Source organism: Hesperophylax consimilis, chromosome 22 (genome assembly GCF_061612785.1).
Source record: "Hesperophylax consimilis isolate HC1 chromosome 22, BYU_Hcon_1.0, whole genome shotgun sequence".
NCBI classification, from domain to species: domain Eukaryota; kingdom Metazoa; phylum Arthropoda; class Insecta; order Trichoptera; family Limnephilidae; genus Hesperophylax; species Hesperophylax consimilis.
In genome coordinates, this window is record NC_142857.1 from 21,146,312 (window position 1) to 21,167,293 (window position 20,982).

The 20,982-nt window shown below is 35.9% G+C and overlaps 2 protein-coding genes across 2 annotated transcripts; both read right to left on the minus strand.

Annotated features, from left to right (window-relative positions):
- Positions 1-3,742: 3,742 nt before the first annotated feature.
- Positions 3,743-17,438, minus strand: Nprl2 (Nitrogen permease regulator-like 2). Its single transcript, XM_089645004.1, has 7 exons — positions 17,233-17,438; positions 15,268-15,359; positions 12,474-12,630; positions 12,072-12,192; positions 7,985-8,115; positions 6,692-6,802; positions 3,743-4,839 (listed from the first exon to the last, which is right to left on the minus strand). Exons 1-7 carry the CDS (start codon positions 17,332-17,334, stop codon positions 4,390-4,392), a joined length of 1,164 nt encoding a protein of 387 aa, XP_089501130.1. The 5' UTR covers positions 17,335-17,438; the 3' UTR covers positions 3,743-4,389.
- Positions 17,439-18,353: 915 nt separating this feature from the next.
- On the minus strand, positions 18,354-20,924 carry LOC149413221 (large ribosomal subunit protein mL63). Its single transcript, XM_089645143.1, has 2 exons — positions 20,641-20,924; positions 18,354-18,576 (listed from the first exon to the last, which is right to left on the minus strand). The coding sequence occupies exons 1-2, from the start codon at positions 20,812-20,814 to the stop codon at positions 18,430-18,432; spliced, it is 321 nt and encodes a 106-aa protein (XP_089501269.1). The 5' UTR covers positions 20,815-20,924; the 3' UTR covers positions 18,354-18,429.
- Positions 20,925-20,982: the final 58 nt, after the last annotated feature.

Below are 20,982 nucleotides of genomic sequence, written 5' to 3' on the forward strand. Positions count from 1 at the left end.
CATCAAAAAAATTCATTTTTTAAAGAAACTGGGGCATTTAGATACATAGATGATTTAAAATAGTATTCTTAAACCGGTTTACTATCATATTATTAAAATTTCCTTGCATATTGATGAATAACGGACTGATTAAACGTTTTTTTTAGATTGCCAACAATTTAACAAAGTGGACACTTCCGTCTTTGTTTCTAGGGGCCTCATATAATCCGATGTCTCGTGTAATCACCAACAATATTATTAACCACAATCATTTTACATTCACCATCAATTATAATCTGTCAAGAAAGTCTAGAAAAAATGGTTTTAAATAGCAATATCAAGATAATAGAGAAGGAAAAAGAAGGTAACTTGAATATTTTTCTAACCAAAATCAAGCGGTATTCAGAAGTGAGTGTTATTTAACACTAAGCTCGTTGTCCCACGGGTCGGTGAGCAAACAGAGTGCTGTAAGATCCTGCGCAGAAAATTAAGTTCATTATAGCGTCCTTGAGGTGATTTTTTACAAACACAGGGCTATATAAATTATCCAATTATTATTGTTATAATAAGGTATCGGTCTGCAGCTCCGTTCACTGTTAAACTCTTTTGCGTAGGGTCTTAAACTATTTGGTTTATATAGATTGCCAACCGACCCATGGGACAATGGGTTTAGTGAGATAATTACAAGAAAAGTTTTTTTTTGATTTTTTACATGTACACGTGAACGAAGCCATTTATTAGTTAGAAAATCAAAAGAAAAAACTATTCTGGCATATTAATGAAACAAATTAGTTTCATTTTATTAAATTTCTAGAAATATTAAATTAAATTTAACATTTCATTAGATTACTAGAAATGTAAACTAGTCTAGACTTTGCTGACAGACTGTACCTTCTACCGTACAATTACATTATTATTTCATAAGCACCAACAACATCGGTAAGTTCCTTTGTAACACTCAAACGTACACACTCAAATTATCAACAATATTGGTAAATGCAGAAGCACTGTATACTTGTACATATCGTAATCACCATGTAATATGCAGAAACACTGCATACTTATACATATCGTAATCACCATGTAATATGTAGAGACCTGAAAATTTTGCATTTTCAATAATTCAAATTTTCATATTTTTCACGTGATTTTCTGGTATTTTATAATACGAAAGCCTGAATAGCCATGTAATTCAATCAACTTTACGTTAAAAACACCGTACATACTACTGACTTGGAAAAATAAATGCATTCTGCAACATTTTTTGTTGCAAAATACCACAAAGTTAACATAACATTACTTTTGTTGCAAAATACCACAAAGTTAACATAACATTACTTTTGTTGCAAAATACCACAAAGTTAACATAACATTACTTTTGTTGCAAAATACCACAAAGTTAACATAACATTACTTTTGTTGCAAAATACCACAAAGTTAACCCAAGTCATTTGCAAAAATAATACAAATCTTTCAGGTTACTATTATTAGTAACTACAAAATTTAAAATTTCATAATCAGCTACCTACCAATATTGATAAGTAAATCTTATAAGTAATATGTACTTTCGTAATCAGTATTGTCACCAATAATATTGGTAAGAAGGAAAACACTTTTTAAACATATTTTTTCCATCAATAAATAAATAATTAATTTAATATACATAATACCATCTTATACTCTCATTCACATTTACTTAATATTATAATAAAATACAAACAGAATTGTACCCTCCAGATCTGAACTCCCCGAATATCGTTTTGTTTGCCAAACCTTTTTCTAACTATGGATAAGTCTTGAATTGTAAACCTAAGTGCACACTTTTCACTCAAAAGAAAAGGTAGACCCGCACATAAGGATGAGGGGAACAAACCAAGTCATGTGGAGCGGGGAGGTGGCGTGGGTCCCTTTCAGTGATTTGGCAATAAATAAATCCGACAGTCTACAAGCAACTCACATTGTAGAATCACTATTTAGCCTTGATCTTTAAAAAATCTGCTCACGAAAAACTAGTCCTTTTTTGACAATGGCGCGTAAATTACTCACTGCGTAATACACGTAATTGAGAATCCCATATCGGGCGAACAAAGTTATTGAATATTTTGTTATTTAATTAGAAGCTTTTACAAATGTTTTATAATTTACTCACCACAGTAAAAACAAACGCCGAAATATAAGAGATGGTAAGGCTCTCGACTGGTAAGCTGAAAGTCGTGGGTTCGAATCCCGGCAAGCGCAAGTAAATTTTATTTGATTAATATGAGTTATTTCACAATGTACTCATTTAAAATATGTAATACATGGTATATTTTCGGAATGTTCCAAAGTGGAATATACTCTCAGTATCGCCCTGGTGTAAGACCACCATTCAGAATTGAAATGGCTTTGACCGTGTTTGGTGACTAGTCTGAATAGCCAGGTACTTCCCCACCTTCCTCTCTAATTTCATTCCCCTCTCCATTAACACACTTCGGACAGGAAAGGTATTTCTACCCGTTCGGTCGATTGTTGCTTAAGGACGGGAAGGGTATTTTTACCTTTTGCGCCGACTTCATTTCAATGGCAGAAAATAAATTATCCAATGTTTTTGTATGAATAATATATGCCAATATCTTTCTAACATTCCCAACTATATGCACATAATTATCAAATTACAATACATCTTTTTATATTTATATTCGAGTCTTTCATGTACATCGGTATTTCACCAAAGGGACCTTTTATTATTGAATACCTGACACTTGATAAGCAATACGTTTGAAATAAGTCATTTTTCGGTTAGTTATTTTATAGCTTGGGTATGCTGAGTTAGTATGTAGAAAATATTATTATTTTGGAAGATATAGCGATTTAGAAAAAAATTAAAATAATTCGCGCGGGACTTTTATTTTCGCCTGTCGCCAGCGGTCCGCCGGCGCAAAAGATACCCGCCTGAAATGTGTTAACTTCAGCCTCACAACATACCCCAATTGGGGATGCCATAGTCTCACTGGTTCCAGACAGATAGGACTCTTGTGTGGTATTCACAAAAAAAATTATATCTGTTCAAGCTGAAAAAATTTCAATATTTAAAAATGTTCATTCAATTTCTAGTTTCTAGCTTCAAGTAAGGAAAAATTGAGATTACTTTGGCCACACGGACACGCCCACAACACACTTCTTTCAGTTTTTCTCTTCCGTGTTCAAAATTAACCTTCCAATTACCAAAATAATGGCAGAGTTAAAAAATACCTTCTTTATCTTTTAATTTTTTGGTAAAATACCTAAATTGATTTACAGTTTGTTGAAATGCATTTGGCAGTGTTACAAGATATTCATAGAAATAACTACTAGAAAAATGATTCATTGACTAAATTGCTTAGATTATTTTTGATATTCACAATCTACATTTCAATACTTTGGTTTGGACAATTATTATTTGTCACTTTCAAATTCATAGCACCAATTTAATGAATTAAGTATTCACAAAGGAAAACAACAATCATTAAAAAAACCAAATCTCTTTCAATTGACCAACAATAATGTACATTATAATATTAACCCATTCTATCCAAAGTGATTTTGACTGAAACTGACAAAAGCAAATTAATTAATTTTTGTGCAAACTTGTCTTGATTTATTGATGTAGTGAAAATTCCATAACTTTTTGTTTTTGTAATTATTTAATACAAATTAATTTTTTAACCCCGATGGGTTAAAAAAAGCGTGTACGCCGATGCGTACACGCTGCCAAGATTGGAAGACTGGACTTCTTTTACAATAAAATTATAATGTATATAAAATCATAAGTGTTTAATTCGGGGTAATACGGGGTGAAATACTGCACAGTAAGAATCCTTCTTAAGTATGTACAGATGTCACAAATAAAAATTAGTACACCAATGGGTAAATATAAAACAAATTAAAATCATTTTTTTATATTTAAAAAAAAATACCCCAAGGTGGCAATGCACACTATTATTTACGTAAAAATAAACATTTTGTCGAGAGGCATAAATTATAGCGGCCGGGAGGGAATGGTTTAAAAAACCTGAAATCCGTTGAAACATGAACAAAAAGGTTATATTGTAACGTTTTTGTTTTGAAGTTAAACCACATAGCAATATTGATTAGAAACCAAAGTAAAATTGAAAATACAAGCACAATACATAACATAAAACCACCGAATAACTAAATTTAAAAAAATACTGTTAATCCATTTTACAGGCAAGAAGTCTAATAATACATTGGGAAGTTTTACAAAATCTTAAAAAGTATAATATTTTTATGTCAACATGTAGCCATCTTGTTTTGGCAAACAGTGGCAGAGTGAGAAAGTTTTCTAAATTTTTTTTCAGTTGTAACTATCGAAAATAATTGCCGACTGATTAGGAAACCATCGTAAAAACTTCCCAAAAATCTATACTCTCTTTATTTCCAGACGATACTTACATCGGGATCATTTTCAATAGTGTGTTCGAGCTGCATCAGTCCCAACTTCGTGATGCAGCACAGTCTGTCCACGCACAGGGCCCCCGTGAAGAGGTAGCGCAGGCTCTCCGGTCGCAGTTTCTCCCGGGGGCCCATGTAAATGGGGTACTTACTCAGGCAGCGTATCATTTTATGCAGCAGGCCAAATGTGATCAGTCTCCGCTCATCGATGAACTTGGCTTGGGGGGCGTAGCGGATGCAGATGGACTTGAGGGTGCTGCCTTGGAGCAGGCTGCAGTAGATCTGCAGGATGCTGCGGATGGAAGGGACACCTGAGAGGGCCACGAAGGAGACGCATTCCGCTTGCAGGTTGGGGTCCTTGAAGAGGCGGGAGAGGCCCGGGGTGCTGCGGTACATGTTGCCGTATTTGAGGATTGGTACTAATGCGGCCTGTTGGGGAAATAAATACATAATTCAGCATAGTGAAAATAAAGAGACTTTTTCTTTTAATATTTTACATTAACTCCACACAGGAGGTACTGAGTAAAATAATTTCTCTCAGGGCCTTATTTGGGGAGGGTTTTTTAAGCAAAGGAAGGAGAAGAAGTTCAGGGAAGGAAAAAGGTATGTGGGATGGGTAGGAATCTGGGGGTCAGTGTGTCAAGGAGTGACGTATGTATCCAACCTTCTCAGTGCGGTGGAGAGTTCGGCAGGACAGGTCAAAGGGTCTCCCTCAACCAGTCTCTCCCGATCTGACCTGCAACGCAGCTGGTGACACATCCGTCACCAGGACCTAGACAAACCTCACCCTATGAACCAGGGCACCAAATGTAGCAAACCACTTGAGGTGACCTATGGCAGAAGTGTCTTTTAGTTTGATTACATATATGTATCGTGGATGAACGAAGAAAGGAGGGTTTGAAATGATTTGATCTTGAGGATATTGGATATTGATCGTAGAAGTAAAAGTAAGGAACGTCTGAGAAAGACACGCCATGATCGAGTTAATGCAGGAATGAGAAATGGAAACTCTAGAAAATGGAGAGCCATAAAGAGTGCCTTCAGCTTCTGGGAGGATCGTTGATCTTCAATCCTTTATAAGAAATTGCTAAAATGATGGCTTAAATTGAAACGCCGTCGTAGTTTATTCAATACATAAAAAATGCATAGTTTTGCACAATCGTAAGGAGCCAGTTCCCTAGAGATTAGCCAAACTCAACATAACACATTTAAAATATTACACTTTGCAACAAAGGTACGATTGAGGAGCTGGACGCAATAACAACTTATGATAAAAATTGTAGTTTTAAGCAGAATGCAGTATTCATTTGTAACTTGTTTGTGTTCAAACTTTTGCGTGTAGCTCCGTTTGTGTAAAACTACAGAAGTAATATTTACACAGCAGATAACGAACGGGGAAGGGATACCAAAAAGGTAACCCCTCAGGCCACTGGCATATTCTGTTAGACGGTCGGAGTATTTCCGCTTTGCAATAAAATCCAAATAAATGTAATATTTATGAACGTATCCAAAAACTAAAAACTCATTTACAAAGGTGATGAAATATGGTTTTTTATCAGAAATAAAAACAAACCAAAATTACTTATATGAACAAGAATCAAAAACAAAAACATTTTATCGGACAAATGTTGTTCTCACCTTAATTTTTTTCGTCTTTTCATATTAAAATAATTAGTAAAAAATTCACAAAGTTTCAAAATATTTTTTAAAATTGCGCTCGGAACTTTTGGTTTCATAGAGGTGTACATTTAAATTTGTGTGGTTAACTTTTAGATTTGAATATAAAGCATGGTGTTTTCTCTTTCTAATACAGTTTACTTTTGGCAGCCTCTGTGATCGAAGGGTAAGGTTCTCGACTGGCAATCCTGAGTACGCGGGTTCAAATCCCGGCGTACCAGAGTGGAAGACACTCTCAGTATCGCCCTGGTGTAAGGATACCATTCAGTAATGAAATGTTGATTGAAATTGCTTTAGCCATGTTTGGTGACTAGATACGAATAGCCAGGTACTCTCCCACCTTCCTCTACGCTATATCCTTCCCCTCCCTGCTACCTTCAGCCTCATAACATACCTCAACTGGCTACAGACAGTTAGGACTCTTGTGGAGTATTAAAGATCATATTTCTCACCATGACAATAAGGGAAACACAAAGATTTCTATGAGATCATAATATGAGCTGTTCCCAAAAGCGAACAAATTAGCATGAGGAGTTGTTATTGCATCGAGCTCTTCAATTTGTAATGCTACAGAAGTATGTACATAATATAATGGTGCACTCACCACTCCATAGTAAACTAGATTCTGTATGCAGGACTTGACCAGGGTGATCTCAACATCCGCCTCCGCTGCTATTTTAGAGATATGATTGTAGCCGTCTACGTAGGGCACCACCTGAACACCAAACAATACATTACATGTTAACAATAAGCCCGTCATCCAACCGGAGACCGTGAGTAGAAAAGTTCACTACGGTTTGCAGAGCTGCAGGGTCTCCGGTTTTTGTCAATTTCGTACCGTTACCGAGCCAGTAGGACGACGGGCTAAATTGAAAAAAAAAAACATAATTTTAATAATATGTATACACAGTATATGTGGAATAATAACTATGCAGAAAATGAATAGAAGTGATCGACACCAATTTTAAAGAAAACTGTTGCCGCAGAATTGTGAAGTTAGCAACTAAACGCAAAATGCAAAAATGACCGTGTTTTTGAGGATTGGAACAAAGTGGTGCCAGTCTAAAAAAAATTTGCATGAATAATATGTATACGCAGTTACTAACTGCGCCGAAAATCAATAGAAGTGATCGACACCAATTTTAAAGAAAACTGTTGCCGCCTATTGACACATGTCTTATGTGTCAATAGGCTTTAATAATAATAATAATAATAATTGGATGACTTGTATAGAGCCGTTTTTGTGCAAAATCACCTCAAGGGCGCTGTACAAATTTATAATACATTTCTACAGTGATCTATGTTATTACTAACTATTTATGGAGATAATATACAGTACAATACTTACCTGGTAGGTCACTTGAGATTAACACTTAATTAACATTATCTAATTATTTATTAGCGACATTTAGATACAGGATTTAGGACATAATTGGAAAATTGAATATAACTGGACTTTCTCTTAGGAATGGTATATTTAATTTAAGGGTACGACAGCTTAAAAAGGTAAGTTTTTAGTTTAGACCTGAATTCTGTTGGACTTGTTATGGATCTTAGTTCCGGAGGGAGTTTATTCAAAGCCTTCGGCCCAGATACTCCGAAAGCGCAATCACCAAACTTAGTATTTGGCTTGCGCTTAGGTTCTATCAGTCTGCCCCATAGCTGATGATGTTGCTGATCTAAGAGTTGACTGCCTCAGAGCAGTGTTTTCCGGGACGCATAGTTCAGAGATGTAGAGTGGGGCCATTTCATTGATGGATTTAAACACCATCCAGCACGGTTTGTACTGGATTGTTTCAGGGCACTTGAGCCAGTGAAGGTTACGAAGGTGTTCTGAAATGTGCTTTAGACTAATAGGCCCCAGAGAGGGCGATAAAACTGATGAATGAAATGTAACCTGCGTGGTGGTGAGGTCCCACTGCGCTTGCGGGTCGGGAGGGCGCAGGAAGACTGGCACGTCGTGGTCGCGGACAGGTGCCGCCTCGCGCCACTTCTCCACCACCTTAAGGTGGATCATGGTCTCTCCCTCTACAAACATTAAAAGATAATTGAAAGAAGACTGGAGCACTGCTTTTCTTAGAATAATATTATGGCATAAAAAATACATATTCATATTTATAGATCAACAAATGCCGATTTTGAATATTTAAGTTTTATTATATATAAATAGCTGACGTGTAATCAACGTTACATGTGGTTATGAATGGTTTGGAATAAAGTTTTGAGGTTGTAAATTCTAGTGTACCTAAAAACTAGGGGCATTTTTAATGTTTAAATAACATTACTGTATTGTAATCGGTGGCGGCCAGCTAATATGTGCTCCCGAGCGCCGAACAACCAACAAAATTTCTGACATGGCTAATCACAATACGAAATTCGTTTCGGTAATAATATCTCATACAAAAGGTAGCTACTTATTAAGCGCGCTTAACATGCAGACCGACTGTGACTTGTGCCTATGTTCGTAGCAGTTCGTTTTCGATTGCGATCCAAAATTTGAATACTTTGTTCGCATAATCTGTGGAACAGTCGAAAGTGTGGGTACATACTATTCTTTGCAAATATTACCATATCGAGGACGGCGTCCGGAGCTTTACCACCACATCAGAAGGAACGGTTTGTTCAGTAGAAAGTTTAACTAAATGTGTATGTGTGATATTATTGTCGATATTGTGTCTTCAATTTACCATTTGCTCTTTTTCAGCGAATGTTCCGCTTACAGATTTCTTCGATACAAGCATACAAGAAAAAACATGTCATTAAGAGATGAGTGATGTTCAGATTAGTTATTATAAGTTTAGTCAGTTGTCACCGTTGTTGGGCATTGTCTGTTCAATTTAAAACCTTTCTTGCGCTGCGAATGTTTTCAAGTTTATTTGGAGGTTATATCGATCATATATGTATATCAATTGTTAATTAGGTATACCAATTGCAGGTTACACCAACTTATGATTACTTTTGTGTTTGTTCATGGTACAAATTAAAAATGTCTTTGAATGTGGAATATATAAAGAACAATAGGTCGTGTAGAGAGACTTCCTGAATAAAGTTCAGTTAAAAGGTGAAATTTGTGCAATTTACTGCTTTGTCAATTTTACAACTTGTTTATAGTACTTGTTTATTAGAAGGTTTTTCCAAGACTGCGGAATTACTGAAAATTGTGTGCACCATTCCAATGACCTCAGTTGAAAGTGAAATATGTTTCTCAACGTAAAAATAATAAAATATAATAAAAGGAGCAGAGAATAGAACTTCTTTATAAATAGGTATGTACCTTTATTTAATTTATTTTCTGACTTGTTGTACTCTGGTGAACCCCCACACATTTTGACTACCGGCCGCCACTGATTGTACTAAGTATTTGTTTTACTTGAACATGCCTTCTCTTCCTCAGGCATCCTCGACTTATCCTGCCATTCACTTCCACGTCATACATTCTCCTTACACCCCTTTTTTTGTTCATCACAAATGCCACATTTTTTTTTGGGCATTCCCGATTTCTTCAACCATTACTTCCATGTCATATATTCTCCTTAACCCTTGAGACGTTTTTGATTTGCACGGATCGAACCTTCTACAAGCTTCCATTTTTTCAAAGACAGTAACAAGCACTATTTCTTTCTCTTTCTGACATAAAAGAAATAATTAATTTTTAGGTGAGAGGAAGAGAGATATATGCATTTTAATAATGTGCGGTCGTTCTGGGACAAATATGGTCTTAGGAGAGTATAATGCGCGCACGGCATTTGGGACTGTTTGGGTCTTAGAAGGTCCCAAGGGTTAAACCTCTTCCTTCGTTCATTAATTATGTCTCATTTTACCACAAATAATCATTTGATTCATGTCTTCTTCGAGCGTTACCGACTTTTTCTACCATTCGCTGCTGTATACCATATTGTTACTATTGAAAAACTATATCATATTGAATTTAAGTCGACTCCATATTTCATTCCAGTGCAGAGATAATGTGTTAAGTCTTCCTCGGACGTCCTCGACTTCTTCTGCCATTCAAACTACTCTCTACACACTCCCGACACCAATAAGAACAACTTTGAAATTTTCAGCAAAATCGGTCCAGTAGTTATTGGGTCTCTTCAACATTGTGCTCGAACATGTAATACGAAAAACACTGGCTCCAATATTTGTTTCAAGAGCAGTCAAGTTGTCGGATATGCGGATGACATCAACATTGTCGGAAGATCAATTTCAGCCATTAAGGAGGTCTTCGACCCTTTAGAAACAGCGGCGCGGGAAGTAGGACTGCGAGTTAATGTTGACAAAACAAAAATAATGGTACAGAGCAGGAACCCCTCACACAGAAGAAGAAGTAGTGCACTATTTAAAGACAACTACTCATACGAAGTGGTCGATCAATTCACCTACCTGGGCTCCAGCCTGACAGAGAACAATGAGGATCCAGCAGAAATCAGAAGGAGAATCACAGCAGCCAACAAAACATACTTCTCTTTGCTGCCAGTGTTTAAGTCACGTAGTGTCCACAGAAAAACCAAAATAACCATATATAAGACCATTGTAAGAACTGTATTGGCATATGGATGTGAGGCGCTGACACTGACGGTAAAGATGGCTGAAATGCTGGATACTTTTGAAAGAAAGGTGCTGAGAAGAATATGTGGACCCGTGAAAGAGGGCGAACAGTGGCGTATCCGGCACAATATAGAATTGTACGATATATATAAGGCCCCTAGCATCTCTGCACACATGAGGCTCCTCAGGCTGAGATGGGCTGGGCATGTACAGAGAATGCCGGATACACGCGTCCCAAAAAGAATTCTGACTGGTCACCCAGGTGGAAAGAGAAAAGTGGGAAGACCCAGACTGAGGTGGGAAGATGAGGTAAGAGGGGATGCAGCGCAGCTTCTCCAGGTGACAAACTGGAAGTCAGCCGCTGAGGACAGGAGGAGTTGGAGGCGACTGTTGCAGGAGGCCAAAGCTCGATATGGGCTGTAGCGCCATCGAAGAAGAAGAAGAAGTTATTGGGTCAATAGGGGACAAACAAACAAACATTCATTTTTATGTTATATTACAATTACATACAATTAATGCAGAAAAAACAATTAAAACCATAGGAGATATAAATGACTGACGTCGGGTGTTTTTGAATTGGTCGGCAGTTTCTGATTATGCAAAGTTGCGTAAACTCGCACACGAGTTATAGCTGCGGTATAAAAATTATTTCAAAATGTTTATTGAAAATCTTGTGAAATATTGAAATTGGGATTTGTTGATTTCATACCAACACAAGTGGGATTTACCTTACTATTAACCAGCAAAACCGAGGTATTTATTGACATTACGCGTACCCTGTTAGATTTCGATCGTTATGGAGGGCTTTGTAAAATGCAAACATAAAATTATTTCTATATTTAAGTCTGAATTTAAAAAAAAAAATATATATATATTTATAATGGTATTTAAATTAGAAGATGACTTTCATAAATTTCACAAATCAAACACGAACCACAAATTTTTGCAACTTCGGTACTCACCGATAAGGGGCCGTTCAAGTATTACGTAAGCAGATTTATTACAATTATTTACCCCCTCTTCCCCCTTGTCACCAAAAGTAAGCAAAGCTCTTACCCCCCCCTCCCATGCTTACGTAAAAATTGGTACCTATATGCATTTTTCTGTTAATGTATTCCGTTTTTTAAGCGAGTACCTAAACGTATTAATTATTTGTGGGAATCCCCGAATATGTATTCGGTTTTCAAACATAGACAATGCGTGGGTTGCCAATGTGAAAAAAAATAACTACTGCTGAGCAGTGCTGACGTAATCACTATCTCGACCCCCCCACCCCCCCATGTCATCAAAAATAAGCAAAGCAAAGACCCCCCTGCCCCCCTATAGTGCTTACATAATACTTGAACGGCCCCTAAGTACTATTATAATCTTCAAATGGAAGTGGTGATGGATTTTCAATGAGGAGAAGTCAAACATATATATAATGGAGTGCTTACCAACGATGGAAGCCTTCTGATGTGTATTCAGGTCATGCAGCAGGTGAGCCAGCAGAGTGGGGAGTTTGCTTCCACCTACGGCTGCATCAGACAGGAAGCGATTCTCTTCTTCCATTATCATCTAAAACCAACATTACTAAATCACTTCAGGCAATATCTATCAATCACGCCCGTTCAGAGCGAAATTAAAACTGGCATTGGTAGAACACATTTGTTAAGACACCCCTGCTAAGATACCAAACGTGGCGAACCACTTGGGGTGACCTATGGCAGGGGCGTTGGTTATCCAATAAATGGTTACTGGGGCGGCGGTACCCATGCAAAATAACAAATAAATAAATAAGAAATAGATGACTGTTTGAATTATATTTAGCGACATTAAGATGGGGTTGATTGTAATACCAGATGTTCCGCCAGCTTCTTGACAACGGGTTCATACTGCACGGTGCGTGCCCACGTGTCGCACACGAAGCAGAGGTTGAACATGTAGGCGTTGCGCTCGTAGCGTGCGCTCTCTATCCTCATGGGGTACCCTATTATCTTGTGGCCGAGCGCATTTCTGGAACAACAAATTGAAAAAATATGATTTAAGATTTTCACGGCAAAAAGTATTTTTGATTTTGGGGTGTTATGCCGTGTTGCGCTAACTCCTTCTTTAGCCAACGTTTCGGACAGCATTGCAGTGTCCATCAACAGGGCAGATGTGTTATTTGAGGTTGTGTTAAAATGTCAGCTTATGTATGAGGTTGTGATACCGTGTTGCCAGCTCCAACCCTCTGAACTAACATTAACGTATCATTTATTTATTTAAAAGTGGTTTTCTTCATTTAGCTCTGGTGTAGCCGTCAATTACCGGATACCAAGAACTATTGAGCTTAGCTCCATCGTCTGATCATGGACACTGCAATGCTGTCCGAAACGTTGGCTAAAGAAGGAGTTAGCGCAACACGGCATAACACCCCAAAAACAAAAATCAAAAAAAAACAAATTGAAAGTTGGTAACTTGCGGTGAAACATTATTCAAATAACCCAAATAAAGCTGTACTATTCACAAACATACATTTTATAAACAAAACATAATGTATTTAATATATATACAAGTGTAAAAGCACTTACCCAAAGGATTTAAAACATCGATTCTTCCTACGAATATTTTCAGTTTAAAATGTTAGTCATTTTTCTGACACGATGATATTTTTTTTCAATTAAAAACAACAAAAAATTCCTCGACACCTTGCCACTGGGTAGTTCGGCACATTCTAGTGGGTCCCGTGATATGCACTCCGTCTGAGACAGAGCGCGTATCATGTCATCTGTCGCGATGTGTAGCAGTGTGATCAATGGGGACGTGCGATAGAAAAATATATTTTTTGTATTTAATTGAAAAAAAATCATCAGACAGCCAAATGATCTCAACATTTTTTACTTCTGTAATAAGCCGTTTTTACTATAAATCGCTGGTTAAAATCCTTCAGGTACGTCCTGTTACATCCTGTGTCTTATAAACATATATTCACAATCCATCTTACTCATAATAGATAATACGGAGGGATAAGAACAGGTTAGTAGAACACGCTATACACAATCGTACTGTGTATACCGGCCGTAATACTGCAGTTTTAGTGGCTGATAGATTTTTACACTGCCCGAACCCCAGTGTTTAATTTTGTAATGATAAGTTTTTAATAATTCTGGATACAGTCGCCATCTATGGATTGTTTGAATAGTTGATTATCAGAAATGGTGTGAATCTGTGCTAACATTCTAGAGCTCTAATATGTCGATAAGCAGTTGCCTTTTTTTTCATTGTGTATGTCCAAATCTGTCAACAAGTGTCAATGGATTAGTATTTTTAACCTATAAAGGGACTGTTCCCAGTGAAAAGGTGTTCTTTCCTTCAGAAATTTATTACAGTAAACAGTGTTTAGCTGTACAAGGGTCGGGCCCGTTATCAATAAATTGTTATTGTCAACGTAGATATTATAAAAAGCATGTTTTGTGATTCAAATAAAAAAGTTAAAATACGCTCAAGTGTTTTCCAGTAAAGTCCATAAACCAGAAAAATATACACCCAGTATTAAGGACGCATTACTATGATATTAAGACGGAGATCGCGGACTTTATTGAAAATCTGGTTAATTTGACAAACATCGATCGGTCGCGCAACGAAAATGTAAAAAGGCAGTAATACCCATTGGCAACACTATCAGAGGAATATTTTTAATCGATTTACCAAAGCAAATACGGAATGCATAATCAAATTGGACAAATTATGAAGCAATTCAAAGGAGACCGGGTCAATGACATCGCAAATGTCATCTGAAAAAACGTGAAGTTAGCAACTAAACGCAAAATGCAAAAATGACCGTGTTTTTGAGGATTGGAACAAAGTCGTGGTAGTCTAAAAAAATCTTGCATGAATATTATTATGAGTAAATATTTTAACCGGAGCAGCATAAAACTCTTCTTACCGTTTAGCTATACCAGCACTGCAACGGCGTATTAGGGAATCTTTATAAGTAAGATTGTAAAGGTGCAATTGTATTTAATTTGCATTAATTAACTGATCAAATGTTTAACTTTACAAACGCTCTGCCAAAAAACGATGGTAAAATGGTATCACATTAGCTAGGGGTTAGTTTACGCTGAGCGTTCATTCATTCAGTAATATTGATGAAAGCACGGCTGTCCAATTTCTAAATCTAGTAAGGCCCAGTTGTTTGCTGCAGAAATTCATTCAACATTCATGCTGATTATCATCAAATAGCCATTTTGCTTTTTTGACAGTTGAAATGTTCCCATTAAACGCTGATTCTACGTGCGTTTCAGCTTTCTATCAAATAATAAGCTGAAAACTTAACAACATGATAGTTGTTCTCTTACGCTGAACACAATTTGTTCAAAGGGTGAAACAGACGTAGGATCAGCAATTATCCCTTCAACTGTCGCTGAATTTGAATCTGAAACCAATTTCAAAACATACACAAGCGTGGCGTACATTCACTTTTTATTATTATTTAACCTTACCCTTTTACTAATTGATTTTGTACGAAATTTCAATAGCAATGTATGGATTATTACCTACTAATGAATAGCAAAACAAATTGTCTCTTACTAGGTTTTAAAGCTGGACAGCCGAGCAGTCCTATAAGTGCTCCGTTTATTTACAGGTATAAAATGAATTATTAAAACTTACATCGTCATGAGACACCTCTGAAGCGGTGGTTTTGGGATGATGTAGACGTTAATTGCATCAAAAATCTCCTTGGAAAGGTACTCATCAGGGAACTAGAACAACAAAAACACATTTCATTTATTTGTTTATTATTAAAAACAGAATAGGAATATAAACATAATAATAATAATGAAGGCCTCAGCACGGGCAAGCCACCCAGTGAGGCCTACATTACTGGAAAACATAAATTGTAAAGAATAATGTACCAAATAAAATAAAATAAATAAATAACATGGCATTTATATAGCGCAGTTTAGTGTCATTTCACTTCAAGTACATACACTATGCAAGTTTACATTATAGGTTACATATGCAATATATTTATTGTTTTTGTGTTTAATTCGTAGACCTCTATTTCATTTTTTTTTTAAATTTAATGTAAATCAAATTTAATAATATTATTATAAGTTCTGTAAGTATTTTTTGGTTTTTGTTATTGTTATAGCTGTTTCGGCTTTCAAGACCATTTTCAAACTGTAATTTCTACATATTTTATTTTATTTTTGTTTTTATTGCAGAAACAAACAGTACATAATTATGTAGAGGACAATATTTACAAAGTTATATGCAAGGTTACATTATAGGTTAAGGAGAAACACTACAAAGTAACGTAAAATCATGGGGTTTTTGAATTGACAATTTCAATTTTAATTGAATACTGCGAGTAGAACACATCTTGGCCTTTGAAACAATTGTGCATTTTTTTCTGGGCTTATGAGCCCAGAAAAAAAGTATCAGGGCTGTAAAAACTGATTTAAAGTTCAAAATCTCCTGCTATCGAACCCCTTTTCGGATAACGTTTTATTGTATAATGTGGCAAATTAAGTTCTTTAGAAAATGATCGTAAAACATCTAAATATTTGTGCCTGAAATTCCCAAAATAAAACACACATTTGGCCACATTTTTTCTTGCACAAATCAAAGCAGGCGGCTGGGGTTAAGCGGGAATTTAAACCTTATCGCCATCTACATAAGGAGTGTTATTGTTAGCGGCTCGATTCTAAATGTTACACGACGTGGTGAATAGCCTTAACATTAGACATGTATTTGAATTTATGTGATGTTTATGTTTTGCTAAAATACAATTTTACAATTCAGGAATAGAAAAAAATGTATAGAACACAGTTATAACGGGAGAATAATAATATAGTATATTTAAGTTGGACATAACATTACAATCACTTATTTAATAAACTGCATGAAAGTTATCATACTGTTAATTTGCTTGTATTTAAATTAACACCAAATTATGCCGATTTGATGTCCAAATATTTACCTTTTTAAAAACAACATTTTAGTGATACAAGTTCAGTGTTAACAATTTATAGGTTAGATTCACTAAAACAACATTTTTGATATATTTGGTGAGTATTTATATAAAATTGTAACAAGGAATAGTCGTAACTTATAAAACAAATTATATTATTGTGAGCAAGTTGGTCATCAACAAATATTTAGGTGCTCGATAGGTTTTGTTTTTCCTATAGCAAACAACCAAAAAATGTCTATTCGATTACGAAGTAAAGACGTCGCGTACAGGAAAAACATAATATTTAACCAAAGATTGTACAAAAACAATAATATTTTGCACAAATCCCAACACGACAAATAAAAACAAACCAATGGTATAGAAGTACGTAATCTAGATAAATAAAAGCCAGCTGAAAACAATAAAATTATCATGATAAAAGTACTAAATAACTATGGTTTTTCCAGGAAACCGAAACTTATTGGTAAGTCGTGAGTCATTAAAATTCCTAGAAATACTCCAAAAACGTTAGTACCATTGCATTGATGTAACGCAATGATACTTGATAGTAGGGAAATCATAAGTGAGCGAGCAATTAATAAGGCAAGAGTGAAGTTTAATCGAATGTATTTATTGATTTTAAACACGTTGTAGGACATCAATTAATTCTTAAATACCTGATATGTTATCTTGGGTCCTGCCACGGGATGGAATTCGCAAAGGAATATACATCGAATGGGTCCTTCCCGCCCGCATCCTTCGTAAAATCGGGTCTCCATTGCCAAAAGACTTTTGTACAATGTTAAAAACAAACGGGAAAATTATGAAAATTGTTTTGTTTACCGCTGCTTCATGACCATAAATAAATCACTCACTTCATGACTGTTCGCTGCCGAACTGTCAAACCAGTGTTGCTAGGACAAAAAATGGAAACTCCCTAGAAGAGGTAACAAAAAATCCCAAGTGTGAAAAACTGCCCAACAAAGTGAGCAAAGCAGCATAAAAAAATCTTTATAAATGAGAAAAACTCCTCAGCAGAGTGCAATAATCTCTAGTAAAGCGAAAAATTTCCTTAGCAATGGCATAAAAGCCCTGAAAATACGAAGAACTCCCTTGAATTTACGGTCGCGAAATTGTTCAAATGCTTTTATTTTTTTCAGCATTTTAAAAGATGGTAGCGGAGTTTTTTTCAACGTTTCTGGCTTTATTATACAAATTAATATTTCAAAATAATTTAATTAGACAAATTTCAAAATAATATTGAAAATTGAGTTCAGACAAGATTCTGGGGTCGGTGGCACACTTAATACTAATGTCATAATAATTATTATCATGTTTTCCGGCTCCGCGGTCGAGGGTCTTACCGTATGAGAGCCAGGTACTCAGTACTCGCCAGGTACTTCCACATTTTCTTCTTCCCCTTCCCACTACCAACAGCCTCACAACATACCCCAACTTGGGATGCCATAGTCTCACTGGCTCCAAATGGTTGGAAGCAGTTGGGACTCTTGTGCAGTGCACATTTAAAAAAAATGAAGTCTGCATTCTGTCGCTGCGGTATGCAGTCTGCCGCTTACCTCGGAATGGTACCGTTAGTGTAGTATAACAATACAAAAAACAGTGGAATTCGATGACATTACATTTATGAAATGTCGTTGGTGGAACTATTACAAATAATGTAAGGTTGAAGTAGGGAAGCAAAAGAGGATAGCTGGAAAACATCAGAAGTTTGTATATTAGGCGAGGGAATACTTTTCAGACCAACTGGGACCAACAAATAAAAATAAATATATGAGTAATAGATATTATAATTAGAAATAAACTATACAACTAAAATACAAAGTGACAGATGAAATAAGATAATTCTTCGGGTGCTAGTCCCAACGATCCTGCACCTTTAGGTGCATCAGTCTGTCCTCCAAGGTAACGTGTTCCTTGAATTTAGTCTGCAGCTTTTCTTTGCAATTGTTTATATAGGCTTCGTGCTTTCCCAACGCCTTGGCATGCCCAAAACTTTGTTCCTGAAAAACAGAAAATGATCATTACATTTAGGTAGGTACTTGATGTTGCAAGAGCAATTCTCTCAGGTAGAATTCTAGACAGGTAGGTATGAGAATATTGAAAAAAAAAGTCCAAATAAATAAGACGATTTCAAATTTGAATAAAGAATCTTTATTGAACTATTAAACGACCACCATCTTGCAACGTACAAACAAATTTTATTAATATTTAATGAGCAGGCAGCATTCTGCTGATGTGCTCTTCTAATTTCACAATAAGTTTAACAGTAATTGAGTAGTTTTGAATAAAAAAATTAAATTTACAGACAGAAATGCAAAACGGTTGAGTTGAAACAGGACTTCTCGATGATGTCAAAAATAAATTATAGGTAGGTACTTTATCTCCTGTTTGGATCTGAAAAGATTCTTTTAATAATTTGATAATTTTTTTGCTACGCATTTCGTGCTTACAAGGAAATTATATTTTCAATTCTGATATTACGGTAAGAAGTTAAGCCTACAATGTATATATAAGAAAAGAACATTTATTTTTCCGCACAGACAATTCATCTTTTTTACCAAAAAACTAGCTTAAAAACGGTGAAATATCAAAAAAAGTTATTTATCTTTTTTACTTGTACTATCATATAGAATCACCCCCCGAAGTTAGTGCACTTTACCCCCGGACACCTTGTTTATTCAATAATATTGTTAATCAATTCATACTTCTGCTGTGTAATTATCATTACGCTTTTTCTACTTCTGAAAGCATTATCAAACGTTTTGACAATAAAGGCGAAAAAGCAGTCATACGTAATAATAATTATACAGTAGAACTTGTTTATAAATAAACTGTGTTTATAAATTGAATAATAGTATTATTGAATAAATAAAAGAAAATATAAAAAAAAAGTTTCCTCATTCCGCTTACTTCTTAACATGCACAATTTATTTAAATAATACTTCGTTTCAACTTCATTACTACACGAAACAACTATTTACATCAGGGGAGATGGTAAAAAATGCAATAACCTTCGGATCGCCGAGCTACAGCAACCTAATACCTCCGTAGTGTGCTGAAGGTAAAAATTCGACGAGCATAATAGCAATGGGTATGACACATTTTATCAAGAGTGGAAGCAACGGTACCAGCTCAAAGATTCAACTCAATTGAACGGGAGCCGTGAGTTCCTAACGTATGAGCAATTAGAATACTGTGCTCGCCCGATACGGCGCCCACGATACGGCTCCCAGCGTAAGCGTATGAATGATCGTACGACTCTTTGTACCGGTAGGTCGTCTCGTACGACGAGACGAATGAGGTGCTAGGTAGTTAGTAAGTTCAGATGTCGACGCCGTTCACGCCTCTGAGTACATAATAACAATTAGTACCTTAAATCATTTTGATGGTGCCGATAAAAAAGAGTAACTATTCAATTCGTACGAATACGGCTCATTAAAAAGAACTAGCTCAATTTCAGATAACCATATGCATATGCCATATAAAATTTTCATATACAATGGGTAATTTTGGGGCATGAGAAGTTAAAGTTCCATTTTTATTCCAAATTTCAACGTTGTTGGTACAAAGTGACGTTTGCTGAAAGGTTCCATTGCAATCTTAATAAGCATAAAATATTTATAGCTCAAACTAAGAATCTAATAACCCATTTTGTGCGTGTCCCCCCTCCTCCTCGACGTAAATACTTGTTTCTTGTACTAGTTAAGTTGGAACGAGGTGTCACTTCAATAATTCGGGCATATTTAGCAGTAAGTAGGGTAAGTCAAATCGTAAACTTCTGTCGAACATTGAGCAAGAATTACGGTCCTTTTTCACATAGAATCGTTGGCTCGTAATCGAATAAAAAGCATAAAGCGAGAAGGTACACACATTGAGACATGTGCGAATAAGCGTAAAACCATCGAGTATGAACGGGCGTGGGTACATAGCTTTACTAGCTATGTGCAGTTGAAATTCCAGCAGTATCACATAAAAACTCAGAAACGTGAATACCGCACTAGAGTCCCAACTGCACCCAATCGCCTAGAAAAAACTGAAACCTGACGCATAATGTTTTATCTTACCTTGGTGAGATAGGGGTGTCTGAGTAAAAGCATGTTTTTTTCTTCGATTTGGTAGTTGTAAACCAAAGATCTCATATGATAGGGTTCAACTCTACGCACGAGTCTGTCTTTTCCCCTGAACAGCGATCCATTGGGTAGCCGATTCCTACGGAACAGTAGATCTGTCAGCCTCATATTCTATCAATTATTTAGAGAAATCGATAGTGTATATAATTTACAAAGTATTATGTAAAATGTTTGGATCCAAGAAGCGAGAACCGACAGAAATGTCAAATAAATTTCAGGTTAGAATTTAGAATGTTTTTCAGTGCTGCCACTATGTGCAAAATAATTTGATTTTTT